This window comes from Danio rerio, chromosome 18, assembly GCF_052040795.2.
Source record: "Danio rerio strain M-AB ecotype USA chromosome 18, GRCz13ab, whole genome shotgun sequence".
In the NCBI taxonomy this organism is placed as follows: domain Eukaryota; kingdom Metazoa; phylum Chordata; class Actinopteri; order Cypriniformes; family Danionidae; genus Danio; species Danio rerio.
Genome location: NC_141038.1, coordinates 52,362,501 through 52,380,869, shown reverse-complemented (window position 1 = coordinate 52,380,869; position 18,369 = coordinate 52,362,501). Strand labels below are relative to the sequence as shown.

General features: G+C 37.5%; 1 protein-coding gene across 1 annotated transcript; it reads left to right on the top strand.

The window, feature by feature from the left end:
* Positions 1 to 949: 949 nt before the first annotated feature.
* On the top strand, positions 950 to 16,066 carry esrrd (estrogen-related receptor delta). The gene is made up of 7 exons (XM_087293589.1): positions 950 to 1,027; positions 2,331 to 2,725; positions 7,452 to 7,568; positions 8,774 to 8,884; positions 9,888 to 10,049; positions 10,245 to 10,514; positions 13,097 to 16,066. The coding sequence occupies exons 1-7, from the start codon at positions 972 to 974 to the stop codon at positions 13,339 to 13,341; spliced, it is 1,356 nt and encodes a 451-aa protein (XP_087149715.1). The 5' UTR covers positions 950 to 971; the 3' UTR covers positions 13,342 to 16,066.
* The last annotated feature ends 2,303 nt before the right edge of the window (positions 16,067 to 18,369 follow it).

Sequence of the window (18,369 nt, the reverse complement as noted above, 5' to 3'; positions counted from 1 at the left end):
CACTTTACCTTTCCATGGTTAGTCCATACACTGATCTGGGGTCAGTCTATACACTTTTCCATGGTCAGTCCATACACTGATCTGGGGTCAGTCTATACACTGATCTGGGGTCAGTCTATACACTTTTTCATGGCCAGTCCATACACTGATCTGAGGTCAGTCTATACACTTTTCCTTTCCATGGTCAGTCTATACACTGATCAGGGGTCAGTCTATACACTTTGCCTTTCCATGGTCAGTCTATACACTGATCTGGGGTCAGTCAATACACTTTTCCATGGTCAGTCCATACACTGATCTGGGGTCAGTCTATACACATTTCCTTTCCATGGCCAGTCCATACACTGATCTGGGGTCAGTCTATACACATTGCCTTTCCATGGTCAGTCTATACACTGATCTGGGGTCAGTCTATACACTTTTCCTTTCCATGGTCAGTCCATACACTGATCTGCGGTCAGTCTGTATTGGGATCTGCTATTTGTATAATGATCTGCAATCAGTGTGAATAGTAAGCTATGGTCAGTCTTACACTGATCTGCTGCCTGCACACTAATCTGGGGTCAGTCTAGGGGTGTATCGGACATTTTAAAAGTGTGGGGGAGGGCTGTATGAGACCCAAAAGTTTATAATTATTAAGTACCTGTTTCTAAAGGTCTGTCTCCAAAAGTGAGGGGGGCGTATCCCACCTGATTGCCACGCCTCTGGGTCAGTCTGTATAATGTTCTCTGGTCAGTCAGTATTAGGATCTGCTGTTGGTATACTTATCTGCAGTCTGCACACTGATCTGGGGTCAGTATGTCTCCCTGTGCCGCCGCTGTTAAGGATTGGTGCTGTCAGTTATGAAGCTCATCAATAGGGTTTTAATGATCATGCATGTGGATTAGAGTGTGACTCCGCCCACACCCGGAGCATGAGTATAATACAGCAGCTCTGTCACTCCTCCATCAGCTCATTTCACAATCACAGACATGGAGCTGAAGGACTTCTGCTTGAGCGACAACTTCCACTTTCTCAACCAGCACAAGTAAGTGGGATCTCAGATCAGTTTTCTGCAACATTCACTATTGCTTTGTGCATTAACTCGTCAGTCATTATGAGGATAATTTTAATTACGAGTGACCCAAAAGTGAATAAATGACAATTGCAAGTCATTACGTCACTAGAAATAGGTTAAACTAAGTTGTAAAGAAATTGTGTTTGCATTAACTTGTTATAGTAATTGTGCTGATGATGAAGTGTTCACTAGTCACAATTAACTTGTGTGGGATTTAACTTTTACAGCTTTTTGATTTCACTTAAAATGCCAGTAATTAGACTTTAGTTTACAGTTTTAAGGTGTTAAAGTGTTTTTGATGTGTGACATAATGACAAAGCACTGTTTGAACGTTAAATATGTCACCACAAATATGTAGGCAACACTTTATTTTTGATTAGCTATGATTTTATCAGTAGAGTTTTATTAAAGTTTGCACTAATTCATTCCTGGGTGATGTTTATCTGTTGTAAATCTAATTTTAACTGCCTGTTTTAGACTATAATTAATTTGCTACACTTGCCATACACTGTATAAATGCTGTTATTTAATCTAAAATTGTGTAAAATATGGATAAACTCAAATGTTGGGTTAAATTTGCTCATACAAAATGGTTTTAAAACTTAGATTTGTCCACATTTTACACAAAATTGGGTTGAAGTACCCAAACTACCTTAGTTCAACAATGATATACTGTAAATATGGAATATAAATGTTACATTAATGCCAAAAACAATCAATTATCACACTTTTTAGCCTACTTTAGTGAAACAAACCTCTATATGCATGTTTTGTATACATTGATGCATGTTTTGGCATAACTTACAGTGGTTACACTAGTAAAAAAAAATGTAAATTGTATTTCATGAATATATGTTGATTTGCAGGTCAATAATAATGCAGTTTTAATTGATTACACAAAGTATGTTAGGCTTGCCACATAACTGAATGTGTTTGAAATATAGCTAATTAGCGACTGACAAAACAATTGTACCCAATTTTGGCTCCTTATATGTGGGTATAATAAAACTAACACATTAAATATGTCCACCTCTGTCTTATTGAGGTACATTTTGCTTTACATTCGCACAATTGGACTTTCTCTAATAATATACTTTCAGAAAAATCACATTAGCATCAAATGACCATCAGAGTAACAACATTGTGTTAATTAGTGCTAATACATGCAACTTCAGAAAGTAAGGTGGTAAACTATATAATTATTGTTAATATACTATACAAAAACTGTTCAAAAATGAACAAATGTGTTAATATATAACCAAATTTACCTCAGTCTTCTAGATGCATCCACCTCCGACGACCCTCCATCCCCGACTGACACGCCGCTCAAAGCCGACCCGCTGAGCCCTTCCTTCAGCCTGGAAAGCAGCGCGACCCCCTTCAGCCCCGGTAGCACATCAGACAGCAGCGGCTATAGTGTGTTTTCCAGAAACCCGTCTCTAAATCCGGACTCTCCTGTGAGCTCCAGCTCCATCTCCAGCAGCAGTGCTCCGGTTCTCTTCCACCCTGCGGGACACCCGGAGCACGCGCTCATTAGCGACTACATCCCGTCGCTGAACCCGGGGCCCAAGCGCTTGTGTCTGGTGTGCGGAGACTTCGCGTCCGGGTATCACTACGGAGTGGCGTCCTGCGAAGCCTGCAAAGCCTTCTTCAAAAGAACCATTCAAGGTAAACATTTAAGAAAGCATTCATGTATTATTATTGGGGGTTTTATATTCGCACAATGATGTTAATTAAGAAAGGTGTTGTAGCTAACTCTAAATACAGCAGCCATTGACTAAGTTTGCTATGTTTAGCTACAAGATTGTTAACAGTCAATATTTTAGACCCAATATTGATAGCCTATTGGGGTGTTATATATATCGCACAATAATACAATATATTTTTATTATATAATTAGCAGTCAATGACTATCAAAGTAGCTACAAAATCTTTAATAGTCAATTAAATATAGTGCTAATGTTGTTTTGAAGTGAGACCGAATAATCAAATTAGCCACTGAGTTAGCCACAAATTAGCCACTGAGTTAGCCACAAATTAGCCACTGAGTTAGCCACAAATTAGCCACTGAGTTAGTTTTCACACATGTAAATTTTCTCCTTAATTATATAATTTCAGAGAAGTAAATAGGCCTATTGTTTCTAAATAGGCAAAGCAATGCATAATAGCAGCCGATGACTATCAAAGTTTTTGTTATTAATTGATTTAAATTGATTTATTGTCTGTTAACAACGTTCAAACATGGAAGCACTTCAGCCATACATACACCGCGAATCTCAGATTTCCCCTCTGAAAACTGAGGTAAATTGTCTATTGTTGTTCTTATAGTAGCTATTGCAAAATTATATTCAAGTTAAAACCAATTTAATATTATACAAAGCTCAGGTGCTGGCTTTTTTGTTAATTATAGGTCATGGGAATTATAATAATATTACATAAACTACACACATTTTCACATATAATAATGTTAAATAATCTCCCAGCACTGGGTTGCAGCTGGAAGGGCATCAGCTGTGTAAAACAAATGCTGGATAAGTTGGCGGTTCATTCCGCTGTGGCGACCCCTGATGAATAAACGGATTAAGCTGAAGGTAAATTAATGAATGTTAAATAAATATCAAGTTATTAAATAAATAATTATTTCTCAGAGATGGGTTGCGGCTGGAAGGGCATCCGCTGCGTAAAAACTTGCTGGAGAAGTTGGCGGTTCATTCCGCTGTGGCTACCCCTGATGAATAAACGGATTAAGCTGAAGGAAAATGAATGAATGTTAAATAAATATTAAGTTATTAAATAAATAATTATTTCTCAGAGATGGGTTGCGGCTGGAAGGGCATCCGCTGCTTAAAAACTTGCTGGAGAAGTTGGCGGTTCATTCCGCTGTGGCGACCCTGGATTAATAAAGGGACTAAGCCGTCAAGAAAATGAATGAATGAATAAATAATTAGAATAATAATACAGAAGATTGCGACAGAAAAAAATTAATTTGTACAGTTACTATCAAGCTATCAAACATGGAAGCACTTCACAGCCATGCGTACAACACCAATCTCCGATTTTACTCCCCCTAAATCTGAGGTATATTGTTCATTGTTGTTTTAATAGAGGCAATTAAAGTCCTGCAAAATGATATTCAACTTAAAACCATTTTAATATTATACAAAGCACAACTGCTGCATTTATTGTTCATTATAGGTCATGGGAATTCAGCTTTAGGTCAGTGTAAGTCAAGCAATGTCATATTTAGCTTAAAGTGGGAAGCCTGAATACATTAATAACAGAGTCAGTCTCTTATATGAATCTGCATGGACTTGATGATCGAATGATGGTATCAGTAAAGCAGGCTGATGTTAATAATGTGAGTCTGTGAGGGGTTTCTGGTTCATCTGAAAGCTGCAGTGCTGTTAATGAACGAGTAATCAATAATACACGAGTTAACTAGCTGTCTGCCATTGATTAGTGTGTGAAGACTCAGTGTGCAGCTTCAGTCAAAACACCTCAGAGGAATCCGTCAATACATTTGTTTAGTCTTGGGTTCAGATGTTTAGGATAATGCTGGCATAACTCCAGGTTAAAATGCAAGGATCTGAGCTTTCAATGTTGTCAATGAAGACTAACTTTGCATGGAAAGTATGTAGGGGGAAATATTTGTATTATTATAATATATAATTTTAAATTATTATATTTATAATGTTTTTTTATTTTAGGAGATATTGATATAAAAAAATAATAAAATAAATGTGTTTTTACTTAAAGAATACACAAATGGCACTGATAATATAAAATAATTTGCTTTTATTTTTTTTGTGCTGATCAAAATTTGTAGATCATGCAAATTTATATTTTCATAATAAAATGTAATTTATAAATATTATTGTATGCAGGATATATTAAAAAATGAGCACTCATAAATGTATTACACACTTTTGCATAGAATAATGTTAAACAAATAATACTAAATATTAAATTATTAAATTAAATGTTACATAACATTACATAAGCTACACACATTTTTACATATAATAATATTAAATCAATATAAATTAAATAATTATAACAATTTTACATAAGCTTCACATTTTTACAAATAATAATATTAAATATAAATTAAATAATTATAAATAATTTTACAAAAGCTACACATTTTTACATATAATAATATTAAATTAATAATAAAGTATTAAATAAATAAATCTAATAATATCACATACTGTAAGCTACACAAGTTTTTACATATATTATTATGATTACATAAAAATTATAATAATATCACATAAGCTACACAACTTGTACATATAAAAATATTAAATACATATTAGATTATTAAATAAATATTTATAACAATATCACACAAGCTACTCAATTTTTGTGATGTATTTTTGTGATGTATTGCGAAAGCTAATTACGGCCTAATGAAAATGTTTACACCTATTATCTAGCTTCAGACAATACACATGTAATACTTAATTCTACTACACTAAATATAGATAATATACTTTATATAGTATAATTATACTATACTCAGTAAAATAATTCAGTTTTTGTCTTGGGTAGACACGTGTGTGTGTGTGTGTGTGTGTGTGTGTGTGTGTGTGTGTGTGTGTGTGTGTGTGTGTGTGTGAGTGTTAACAACATATCAATATAGGGATAAAGAGTTGAATCCCACAATGGTCCCTCAGAGTCTTGTCAAGCGTGGTGTTTTAGAGAGATGTATTGATCAGAGTGGAAATGGAAAAAGCGTGCAGGATTGGCTGTAATGTGTGCTGCAGATCGTCAATAGAGTCGCCTCTGGGAGAAGCCAAACTTTCTTCCTCTCGCCGCCGTCATTATTACAGTCAATCAATAAGCCGGCTCTGTCTGCACGCCTATGGATTTCTGTGTGAAAGCTCAGCTTGTGGAGCGGGGAAATATTGGACTTTATGTTTGATTAAACAAATGTGGCGCTGGCTGGAACTCGCTGACCAGAGAGGAAGATTATGATGGGTTATTAATAATATCCTTTACATCGTTTGATCACTCATCCAAACAATGACAACGTCTGAAACCTGTTTGAGTTTCTGTCTTCTGTTGAACAAAAAAAGAAGATATTTTGAAGAATGTTCCAGTAGCTGTTTTTCACTATTGTTGTCAGTGGCTGCTGGTTTCCAACATTTTTCTAAACATCTTTGGTGTTTAACAAAGAAACAATATAAATGCATACTAGTTTGGAAACGCTTATAGGTAAAATTAATTTTTAATAAAATGTCAACTCACAAGTATAGTTTAAATGTCTTTGTGTTATAAGATTTATAAAAAAAATGTGTATATGTACAGTATATATATATATATATATATATATATATATATATATATATATATATATATATATATATATATATATATATACATATATATATATACATACATACACACATTGTGGGCCATTTATATGGATACATCCTAATAAACTTATTGGGAATTTCCCAAGAAAACAATGGAGTGCTTTGTTTTAAATTTAACTTTATCCTTTCATGAGTTATTTACAAGCCCCCTCACATATACTAATGTGCCACACACAGGACTTTAATACCACCAACTATTCCCATTTCTTTAAGGTGTATCCATATAAATGGCCCACCCTGTATATATACTGGCCACTTTATTAGGTACACAAGTCCAGCTGATTTAGGCATGCTCAGAATTTGGCCTCAACAACATGAAAGCATGGATCCATCCTGCCTTGTATCAGCGGTTCAGGCTGCTGGTGATGGTGTAATGGTGTGAGGCATGTTTTCTTGGCACACTTTGGGTCCATTAGTACCAATTGAGCATCAACGCCACAGCCTACCTGAGTATTGCTGCTGATCATGTCCATCCCTTTATGAGCACAGTGTCTCCATCTTCTGATGGCTACTTCCAGCAGGATAACACAGCATGTCATAAAGCTCAATCATCTCAGACTGGTTTCTTGAACATGACAATGAGTTCACTGTACTCAAATGGCCTCCACAGTCACCAGAACTCAATCCAATAGAGCAGCTTTGGGATGTGGTGGAACGGGAGATTGGCATCATGGATGTGCAGCCGACAAATCTGCAGCAACTGTGTGATGCTATCATGACAATATGGAGCAAAATCTCTGAGGAATATTTCCAGTAGCTTGTTGAATCTACACCATGAAGGATTAAGGCAGTTCTGAAGGCAAAAGGGGTCCAACTACTTCTAGTAAGGTGTGCCTAATAAAGTGGCCGGTTCTATTATTTACATATTTAGTTCTTTTCATGTGTTCTTTACTTCTATCTGCCTAATTTTTGTGAGTTGCTTTAGATAAAACCATCTGCTGATGGTTAAATGTGAATGTGTTCGTCTGTAATAGCAGTGTAACTGATGTGTGTGTGTGCTGTTGTGTTTTCAGGGAACATCGAGTACAGCTGTCCTGTGGTCAATGACTGTGAAATCACCAAGAGGAGGAGAAAGTCCTGTCAGGCCTGTCGATTTCAGAAGTGTCTGCGGGCCGGCATGATGAGAGAGGGTCAGAAAAACACAACATTAACAGCATTACCTGACCTCTGATTGGCTGACTTATTTGTGCTGCATGACTAGATAAAAAACATGCCAGCAGTGAGATTAAAACAAAAGACACCGCTAGTGAAGATGCTTTTTATTTTTATATAATAGTCACGATATTAGCTGCACAAAATACTTTCAGTCAGATCTGCACATTATATATATATATATATATATATATATATATATATATATAAAGATATACAGTATTTAAGCTTTAGAGTATTCGAAGAGTTCAGATGCAAAAACCTGTAAATGCCATCTGAAATGTTCTCCTAAAATGACTATGTTTGTCAGCCTACAATCTCTATGTTTACTTATTTCACTTTAAACCTAATGTAAATAACTTATTCGTCACCATAAAAGTAAAATTACTGAGCCTACACACAGAAGTCGGAGAAAAATGCTAATTTTAGAAGAAAATATTACACGGCTCTTAGAGGTTTTTGCTTCTAAACTCTTAATTAGTTAAATGTTGCCAAGATTAATTAATAACAATACAATGGTTCATTGGTGGTTGATGTAAACCTGCCCCTTTAAATCATTTTATTATAAAATTTGAGTTTAAAAATGTACACTTAAGTTAACATTAGTAACTAAAACTTTTGGAAAGTATTTTAATTATTTTAATATTTTTTAAAGCTAAATAATTAATAATACAATCATATAGATTGTATTATTAATTATTTAGCTTTAAAAATTTAAAAATATTAATGAAACATTTTATTTTTATTAATTAATGTTGGCAACATTTAACAAATTAAGAGTTTAGATGCAAAAACCTCTATCTAATCCAGAAATTATTCATATCCTGTATATATTATTCCTATATATTGTATTCTTATAAGCTTATGACATAATGTATTGTTGTAATAATCTCTGAATATGTATCAAATCTAATTACTAATAAAATATAATAATTAATTCGTGCTAAATCGCATAAATTGTGCTATACAGCATGTAAAAATATTAATAATAATATTCTGTTCAGATGAATTTTTTATTATTTCCAATTAACTTTTACTTTAAAAAGAAATAAATATTTCATTGATTCACAATATGAATTAAAATTGAATTTAATAAAAAGGATTTAAAATATATTGTGAGTATAAAAAATGTAAAGCATTTTATATTTATGTAGTGATGTAATGTGTGTGTGTGTGTGTTCAGGAGTTCGCATGGACCGGGTGCGAGGGGGCCGACAGAAATACAAGCGGAGAGTGGATTCAACACTGTCTGTGTTCAGCAAAACAGCATACACACACGCAAACAAGCCCATCCGTGAGTCTCTCAGTGCACACACACACACACACACACACACACACACACACACACACACACACACACACTTATAACCCGGTTGAACATGCAAACATCATTTTAGCTTTGTGTTTTTGACTGTTTGGCGCCATCTTGTGTCTGAATAATGTGCAGGTTAGTGTATACTCCATCAGCTGCTTTAGTTTCTGTTAGCTTTGTGTTTTTGACTATTTGGCGCCACCTTGTGTCTGAATAATGTGCAGGTTAGTGTATACTCCATATACTCAGTTTCATTTATCGTCAGCTTAGCATTTTTGACTGTTTAGCAGGATTTAGTGTCTGAATAATGCGCAGGTTAGTGTATACTCCATTCAACCGATTTCGTTTTTTAATTAGCTTTGTGTTTTTGACTGTTTGGCGTCATCTTGTGTCTGAATAATGCGCAGGTTAGTGTATACTCCATTCACTCAGTTTCATTTATCGTCAGCTTTGCATTTTTGACTGTTTAGCAGGATTTAGTGTCTGAATAATGCGCAGGTTAGAGTACACTCCATTCAACGAGTTCTCGTTTTTCCGGTAGCCTGCCATTTTGACTGGTTAGCACCATTTAATGTCTAAATAATACATAGGTTAGTGTATACTCCATTCAGCAGGTTTTGTTTCTGCCAGCTTTGTGTTTATATAAAGAATTAATAAACTGTTACGACTCAGAGTAAAGTTTATGGCTAATTTGTTTGCTCTGTGGCAAGTAGTTTTATAATAAGTGGGATAAAGTACATCCAGGAGGTTGTTTTCACAGAATAAACCCTTCAGTCTTAGGGCGTACCCACACTATGCTATCCGAATCCCAGGTCTTTTTCCCGGATCATTTGAGAAGTGTGAATGCTCTCAATCGGGCTCAGGCACGGTTCAGTTAGCCAGCCCTGGTCCAGTTGGAAGAGGTGTGCCCGAACCTCCTGGATCTACATTATCCCTAAACGATTGAACGGAAGACTGAGTGTGATTCAGTGTTCGTGTTTTTCAGGGAACAGGCTGATCTGTGAGCTGCTGCTATGTGAAGTGACTCCTCTGCGAGCGGCTCCTGACTCCTCGACCCCAGACAGTGACCTTAAGACCCTCATGACCTTATGTGACCTTCTGAACCGAGAGCTGCTGGTGATGATCGGATGGGCAAAACACATACCAGGTACAGTACAGATACACACCCACTGACAGAGCTGAGAAAACCATCAGGGGTCGCCACAGCGGAATGAACCACCAACTTATCCAGCACATGTTTTACTCAGCTGATGCCCTTCTAGCTGCAACCCAGTATTAGGAAACCCCCATACACTCTCTCTCAGACACCGACTGAAAGCAAGCGAACTGTTTCTCCCGTCAGGTTTCTGCGCGCTGTCTCTGCTGGATCAGATGGCTCTCCTTCAGAGCGGCTGGATGGAGACTCTGCTGCTGAACGTGGCCTGGAGGTCTCAGGCCTTAGCAGAAGAGCTTCAGTTTGCGGAGAATCTGCGTCTGAACGAGAGTCAGAGTCAAGCGGCTGGCCTTCACGATCTCTACACGGCTCTCAGACACCTGACCTGCAGATACCAGCAGATGAGCCTCAAGCAGGAGGAGTTCATCATCCTCAAAGCCATGGCTCTCGCAAACTCTGGTACACTCGCGTTCATTTACTAATAAAGCACACACAGGTGAAGGCAGAATTATTAGCACTCCTGTTTATTTCTCCTCTCCGTTAAACAGAAATTGGGGAAGATATTATGCCCTCAACTAAACAGAAGTTAGAGGAAAATATACAGGAGGGTTCATAATTCTGCCTTCAACCGCAGTAAACGATGTCTGTGCAGTGTAAAGGAAGTGAACTTGACTTCATTGTAGTCCTCATGTTCAGTCTCTGTCTCACTGGCCAAGAACAAAACAAAAGCAATCAATAAGGAGAGAGCAGCGCAGAGCACAGATCAATAAATCCATCCGCCAAACCATTAGCTCCGTCTCCCAGCATGCATCTGACCGCAGGGCGCTTCAGAGTCAGACAGCACCGAGAAGCCATTGTTTTTTACGCTTCTTTACTCCATTAGACAGCAACAATGGGTTAAAGTGAACATAGCTGAGTGTTTAAAGGGGTAGTTCACCCAAAAATGACAATTTAATCACTTCACTTGATCCAAATGTCAGAACACAAACAGATGTGTTTTGCAGAAAGCTGGTAACCATTGGCTTCCATTGTATTTGCTTTCCCTACTATGAAAGTCAGTGGTTACAGGTTTTCAGCATTCTTCAAACTATCTTCTTTGGCGTTCAAAAGAAAGAAACTCTTTGGTGTTGAGAGTAAGTTTGTTTGTGTTTAACAGCTTCTGTAGGAATTTTCATGGCAGTTATATTCCAGATATAGGTCATATTAAGGTTTTATTTCTGCTAAAACTGTATTAGGGGGTGACACAGTGGCTCAGTGGTTAGCACTGTCGTCTTACAAGCAAGAAGGTCACTGGTGCGAGCTCCAGCTGGGTCAGTTGGCATTTCTGTGTGGAGTTTGCATGTTCTCCCCTTGTTTTTGAAACTATGCTGACTCATTGGCATTCATAGCTCCGCCCTCTTTTGAAAAGAGCACAATCTCATTTGAATTTAAAGCGACAGTCACCGAAACACCAAAATTAGGATCAAAGATCAAGGCCGTACTCACAGTAGGTACAGTTGCCTCGAACCGGGCCAAAGCACACTTGTCCCCCCTCCTGTCTCCCCCAACGGCCCGCACTCACACCACAAACGGGCCTCGGCACGCTTACGTCATTGTTTTTTACGCTTCTTTACTCCATTAGACAGCAACAATGGGTTAAAGTGAACATAGCTGAGTGTTTAAAGGGGTAGTTCACCCAAAAATGACAATTTAATCACTTCACTTGATCCAAATGTCAGAACACAAACAGATGTGTTTTGCAGAAAGCTGGTAACCATTGGCTTCCATTGTATTTGCTTTCCCTACTATGAAAGTCAGTGGTTACAGGTTTTCAGCATTCTTCAAACTATCTTCTTTGGCGTTCAAAAGAAAGAAACTCATAAAGGTGTTGAGAGTAAGTTTGTTTGCGTTTAACAGCTTCTGTAGGAATTTTCATGGCAGTTATATTCCAGATATAGGTCATATTAAGGTTTTATTTCTGCTAAAACTGTATTAGGGGGTGACACAGTGGCTCAGTGGTTAGCACTGTCGTCTTACAAGCAAGAAGGTCACTGGTGCGAGCTCCAGCTTGGTCAGTTGGCATTTCTGTGTGGAGTTTGCATGTTCTCCCCGTGATTTGTTTTTGAAACTATGCTGACTCATTGGCATTCATAGCTCCGCCCTCTTTTGAAAAGAGCACTATCTCATTTGAATTTAAAGCGACAGTCACCGAAACACCACAATTAGGATTAAAGACTAAGGCCGTACTCACGGTAGGTACAGTTGCCTCAAACCAGTCCAAAGCACACTTGTCCCCCCTCCTGTCTCCCCCGACAGCCCGCACTCACACCACAAACGGGCCTCGGCACGCTTACGTCATCGCTGCTGCGCTGTTCAGTGGGAAGTGCTCTCACACTCAGCAGCACAGTGGAGATTTCTCTAGTCATATAGGGCCAGGGGCGGCAAAGTGAACCATGCCTGAGCCCGGTTCAGAGCACTCACACTTCTCAAACGATCCGGGAAACGGGCCTGGGCATGGTACGGATGGCATAGTGTGAGTAGGCCCTAAAAGAGTCATTAGCAGGGTTATATTTTGAGCTGAAACCCCACACACACACACACACACACACACACACACACACACACTCTAGAGCAGGGGTTCTCAACCTTTTTCACTCCGGCAATATCTTTCTGAGGTGGTACTTGGTGAAAAAAGTTTGAGAACCACTGTATTAAACAGTCCACACAAAAATACATGTGAATGAACAGACTGACGTGCAGCTGCAGACGCCATCATGAGGCTGTTTCTGCACCGAGTCTGAAGTAATCAATCAGAGAACCGGGGAAAGTGCATTACTTCCATCGTTTTAATAGAGCTTATTAATAACCAAATCCAAAAATATTATATATTATGATTTTAAGAGTTCATTTTAAGCTCTCTCATGGCCCCCCTGCAGGATCGCTGAGGCGCACTGGTTGAGAATCCCTGCTCTAGAGGCATCAGAGGCTCGTTTTATACATTATAAAAGATGCATGATAGGCCTCCTTTAGGCTGATCTGACCTTACAGATGTTTGCTTGCAGATGCAGAGAATGTGGAGGGAGCAGAAGCGGTGCAGTGTTTCCAGGACGCTCTGCATGAAGCCCTGCAGGAGTTCGAGATCAGTCAACATCCGTCTGAAGCCCACCGCGCCGGCCGGATGCTGATGACGCTGCCGCTGCTCCGGCAGACGGCTAACAGAAGCGTCCGCTGCTTCAGACGCCTGCACACTGACGGACACGTGCCCATGCACAAACTCTTCCTGGAGATGCTGGAGGCCAAGAGCTAGAGGAACAGCACTTACAGTTCAAGGCAGAATTATTCGCCCCCCTTCTGGATTTTTTTCCCCCCCAAATTTCTGTTTAATGAAGAGAACACATTTCTAATCATAATAGTGTTAACAACTCATCTCTAATAACTGATTTTTTTTTATCTTTGCCATAATGACAGCTCATAATATTAGACTAGATATTCTTCAAGACACTTCTATACAGCTTAAAGTGACATTTAAAGGCTTCACTAGGGTAATTAGGGTAAAGTTAGGGTAATTAGGCAAGTCATTGTATAACAGTGGTTTATTCTGAAGACAATCCAAAAGTAATATAGCTTAAAGGGGCGAATAATATTGACCTTAAAATGGTGTTTAAAAAATTAAAACTGCCTTTATTCTAGCCCAAATAAATCAAATAAGACTTTCTCCAGAAGATAAAACATTATAGGAAATACTTGCTTTTGCGAAATAATTAAAAGAATTCACAGGAGGGCGAATAATTGTGACCTCAGCTGTTTGTGCTCAGCAGATCAACCTGCTGGCTTGAAATTCTCTGGGTTTTTACACTTTACTATACGGCTGCATTAGTTTATGCATTTACGAACAAGAACAAAACATTTATTACAGTGTTTATTCATAATCAATAACATTTAAAGGGAGTTATTATGCAAACGTCACTTTTATAAGACGTTTAAACACAGTTGTGTGGAAACAATCTGTGAATATAACAGCCTTTAATGATAAACATGTATTAATTCAATGTTTTTTATGATCAGACTTGATATAAACAGTCTGCAGAAACACTCTGATTGACATTCTCCCTTTGTATGTGTCATCAGAAGGGGGAAAGCCCCGCCCACTAGTGACCACCTCTCCCTCATTAGCATAAACAGCAGCCCTGAGTGAGAAGCAGCCGTCTGTCCATTAGCCATTAGAGTGTTTGTTCATGTATTTACTAATACACAACAATACTTTCAATACAGTATTTATTCATCATTGACGACATTAAAGGGAGCTATTATGCAAACGTCACTTTTATAAGACGTTTAAACACAGTTGTGTGGAAACAATCTGTGAATATAACAGCCTTTAATGATAAACATGTATTAATATCTATATTTTTATAATCAGACTTTGATTAAAACAGTCTGCTGATTGGCATTCTCCCTTTGTATGTGTCATCAGAGGAAATAAGCCCCGCCCACTAGTGACCGCCTCTCCCTCATTAGCATAGGAGGTTAGTCTCATTTTTGAATCTGCCACTATGCTGACACACAGGCATTCATAGCTCCGCCCTCTTTTAAAAAGAGCACAATCTCATTTGAATTTAAAGCGACAGTCACCAAAACAGCACAATTACGATTAAAGCCTTAATGGGCTAGTTTCAGAGAGTTATCCAACATTATCTGTGAGTATTTCAAGCTGAAACTTCACACACACTCTAGGGACTTGCATTACATCTTTTAAAAAGGGGCATAATAGGGTCCCCGTTCAGGGAAATACAGTTGTTCATGTTAACGTTGACAAGCATGAGTTTGGATGTTAATAATGCATTAGTAAACGTCGAACTATGATTAATAAATGCTGTACAAGTATTGTTTATTATTAGTGAATACATGAACTAATGGAGTCTTGTTGTAAAGTGTGAAAGTAGGATTTCTTTCAGAATTTATATCAGAACTGAGAAGAAAAACAAAGTCAGGATGAACTCAGGATTAAGAGAAATCAAGCCAAGACCTGTGAGAGTTATAAACTCGCAATCAATAATAAAATATGCAATATTTAGAGAGCTTAAAGCAAGAGGACAGGAAAGTCAAATATGCCATACAGTTTATGTTTTGCAATATAAACACTGAATTCTGAGGGGAAAAAAGTCAGAATTAACCAGATAAATGATGGTTTTCTTTGTCCTTTTTTTTTTTTTTTTTAAGTTTTGCGGCGTAAACTGAATTTTGAGGGGGAAAAAGTCTGAGAATATGCTAGAAACTTTATATTTTGCTTTGTTTTTTTAGGTATTGCAATGTAAACTGAATTCTGAGGGGAAAAAACTGAGAATTTGCCAGAAACTTTATATTTTGCTTTGTTATTTAAAGTTTTGCAATGTAAACACTGAATTCTGATAGTAAAAATACAATCAGAATTTGCCAGAAAGTTTATAATTTGCTTTGTTTTTTTAAGATTTCCAATGTAAACTGAATTCTGAGGGGGAAAAAATTGTCAGAATTTGCCAGAAAGTTTATAATTTGCTTTGTTTTTTAAAGTTTTGCAATGTAAACTGAATTCTGATAGTAAAAATACCATCAGAATTTGCCAGAAAGTTTATATTTTGCATTGAAACTGTTGGATTTGTTGTAATCCTGTTCGGCAGCTAAACTGCACTTGACGCCGAGAGCTTAATATCACTCTCGCTCTCACCCAAACACAACCTTTCACTATTTATTGTATTGATATTGATGACATTCCTGGAGATTATCACTGGATACAGTGTCGGCGATAGTTCAGATACGATCACTGTTTTTTAGCACCACTCATATATCAACTCTCATGTTTTGTATTCAGCAGGTTTTATTTCGTCAGTCTAGATTTGGGATTTTGGTTCTTAAACTCTCGGCAGCACAAATAGTCGCAGTACATTGTCCAGCTACAGAGCGATATTTGCCTTTTTTGTTTTATTATTGTCTAATTTATTATAAATGCCGTGTATCTGCTGTTATTTATATGGAAATAAACTATTTTTGTGGAACTTTCAAGAGTGCTTTCATTTTAGACGCTTTGATCCACATCAAAGATCCTGAAAGCAAAGAATGTGAAGCTGCTCCAGGATTGGCCAGACCAGTCACCAGATATGAACATTATTGAGCACGTCTGGGGTAAGATGAAGGATTATTTCGGTTCTGTGACAAGACCTTTGTCTAAGCAAATTCAGAGCTTACTGTCCAAATGAAATCATTAATAATCAAGACATGATCATATTGTGCTCAAATAAGCAAAATCTAGAGGCCTTTACCTTTCATATGAGCCACTTCTGATACCAAATAATCAACTAGAAGTCCAGTTATTATTTGTTGCTCCTAAAACTTGAACAGGTGACAAGACTTTAGTCAGGTAGTGTCTCTATATTTAAGTCACCATTCAAAACAAACTAGCACACCCATTTCAGGAGTACCATCATGCAGTAATATATGAAGCAGTGCGAATCCAACCAGCATGAAGCACTAAATCACCAACAAACAGCAGAGGAAGCGGAGGAGTTTAACGGTCACCCTCATGTGGAAATCACACCTGAAGATTACACCTGATATATGCATATGATTACACAGCTTTTACGTGATGTCATTTTTATGCGGGGTCGAGTCGCAGGGGCAGCAGTCTTAGGAGAGAACTCCAGACTTCCCTCTCCCCAGACACTTCCCTCAGCTCCTCCGGGGGGGATCCCTAGGCATTCCCAGGCCAGCCGAGAGACATAGTCCCTTCAGCGTGTCCTGGGTCTTTACCGAGGCCTCCTCCTGGTGGGACATGCTTGGAACACCTCCCTAGGTAGGCGTCCAGGAGGCATCCGAAACAGATGCCGAGCCACCTCAGCTGACTTCTCTGGATGTGGAGGAGCAGCGTCTCTACTCTGAGCTCCTCCCGGGTGTCAGAGCTCCTCACCCTATCCATAAGAGTGCGCCCTGCCACACTGCTAAGGAAACTCATTTCGGCTGCTTGTATCCGAGATCTTGTCCTTTCAGTCATGACCCAAAGCTCATGACCATAGGTGAGAGTAGGAATGTAGATTGACCGGTAAATCGAGAGCTTTGCCTTTCAGCTCAGCTCCTTCTCTACCACAATGGACCGGTACATCAACCGCACTACTGCTGCACCAATCCGCCTGTCAATCTCACGCTCCATCCTTCCCTCACTCGTGAACAAAACCTCAAGATACTTGAACTCCTCCACCTGGGGTAAGAACTTTCCTCCAATCAGGAGATGGTAAATCAAAGGTTCCCTAAATCTCTCATTGGTCAGCTAAACACACAGCCCCGCCCCCTCTCACTTCATTGGCTGATGCTGATGCTTGAAGAGTGCTTCTCTAGCCACAGTGTTTTGACTTTTAGTTGCATATTAGGTTCAGTCACACCACAGACATGATAAAACAAAGCTGCCTTCACTTTAATATCCAACAAGTGTCAACAGCATTTGCATAAAACACTTTGCTCTTCGATGTCTTGTGTTTTTCCCTTTAAAGTCTGAGGAAATGTGACTTGTTTTATCCTTTCATGCATTATTTGACATTCTCATAATTCTGCATTGGTTATCATAAGGCACGGCGTGATATTTAAAACACTGCTCCAACAGAAGAAAAACATGACGTAGATTAGAACACGAGCTATGAAAATCAAATTAAAGACCACCAGAAAATGTTTGCTCTGGATTCTCACAAGCTTCTCAGGATTTGTTGGGTTTGGTTTTGGGTACAAATGTTAAAATCTGTTTAATTCTGAATATTTATAAATGATTTTTTGCACCTTTTTAATTCTCTATTATTTATTTTACTCTATAATATTTCTACGATAATAATAATAATAGTAAAAAATGAACGGCAATGCTTTGTTTATAATTAGGGAGGAATATTTTAGTAAAAAGCAACATGATGATTATAACAATAGTAATAATAATTATTATTATTATAATTGTTGTAAATTATTATTATTATTAATACAATAATAATATTGTAAAAAATGAATGGCAATATTTTATTAATAATTAGGAAGGCATGTTACAGTAAAAAGCTAAATGATGATGATGATGATGATGATGATAATAATAATAATAATAATAATAATAATTACTATTATCATTGTTGTTTATTATTATTATTACAAAAAAGCAAAATGATGATAATATTAATAAACTAAAAATCTAAATAATTATAATAGCTGTTGATTTTTATTATTACTATTAATATTGCTGTTGTTGTTAATTATTATTATTACTACAATAATAATAATAATAATAATATGATGATGATAATAAAGTTAATTATTATTATCATTGTTGTTTATT

Bases quoted from the DNA above. Each gene is read 5' to 3' on its own strand.
- esrrd (XM_087293589.1), top strand. From the start codon at position 972: ATGGAGCTGAAGGACTTCTGCTTGAGCGACAACTTCCACTTTCTCAAC. The intron at 7,569-8,773 runs GTCAGAAAAACA...GTGTGTGTTCAG, and splicing joins GGCCGGCATGATGAGAGAGG to GAGTTCGCATGGACCGGGTG. The intron at 10,515-13,096 runs GTACACTCGCGT...GTTTGCTTGCAG, and splicing joins CATGGCTCTCGCAAACTCTG to ATGCAGAGAATGTGGAGGGA.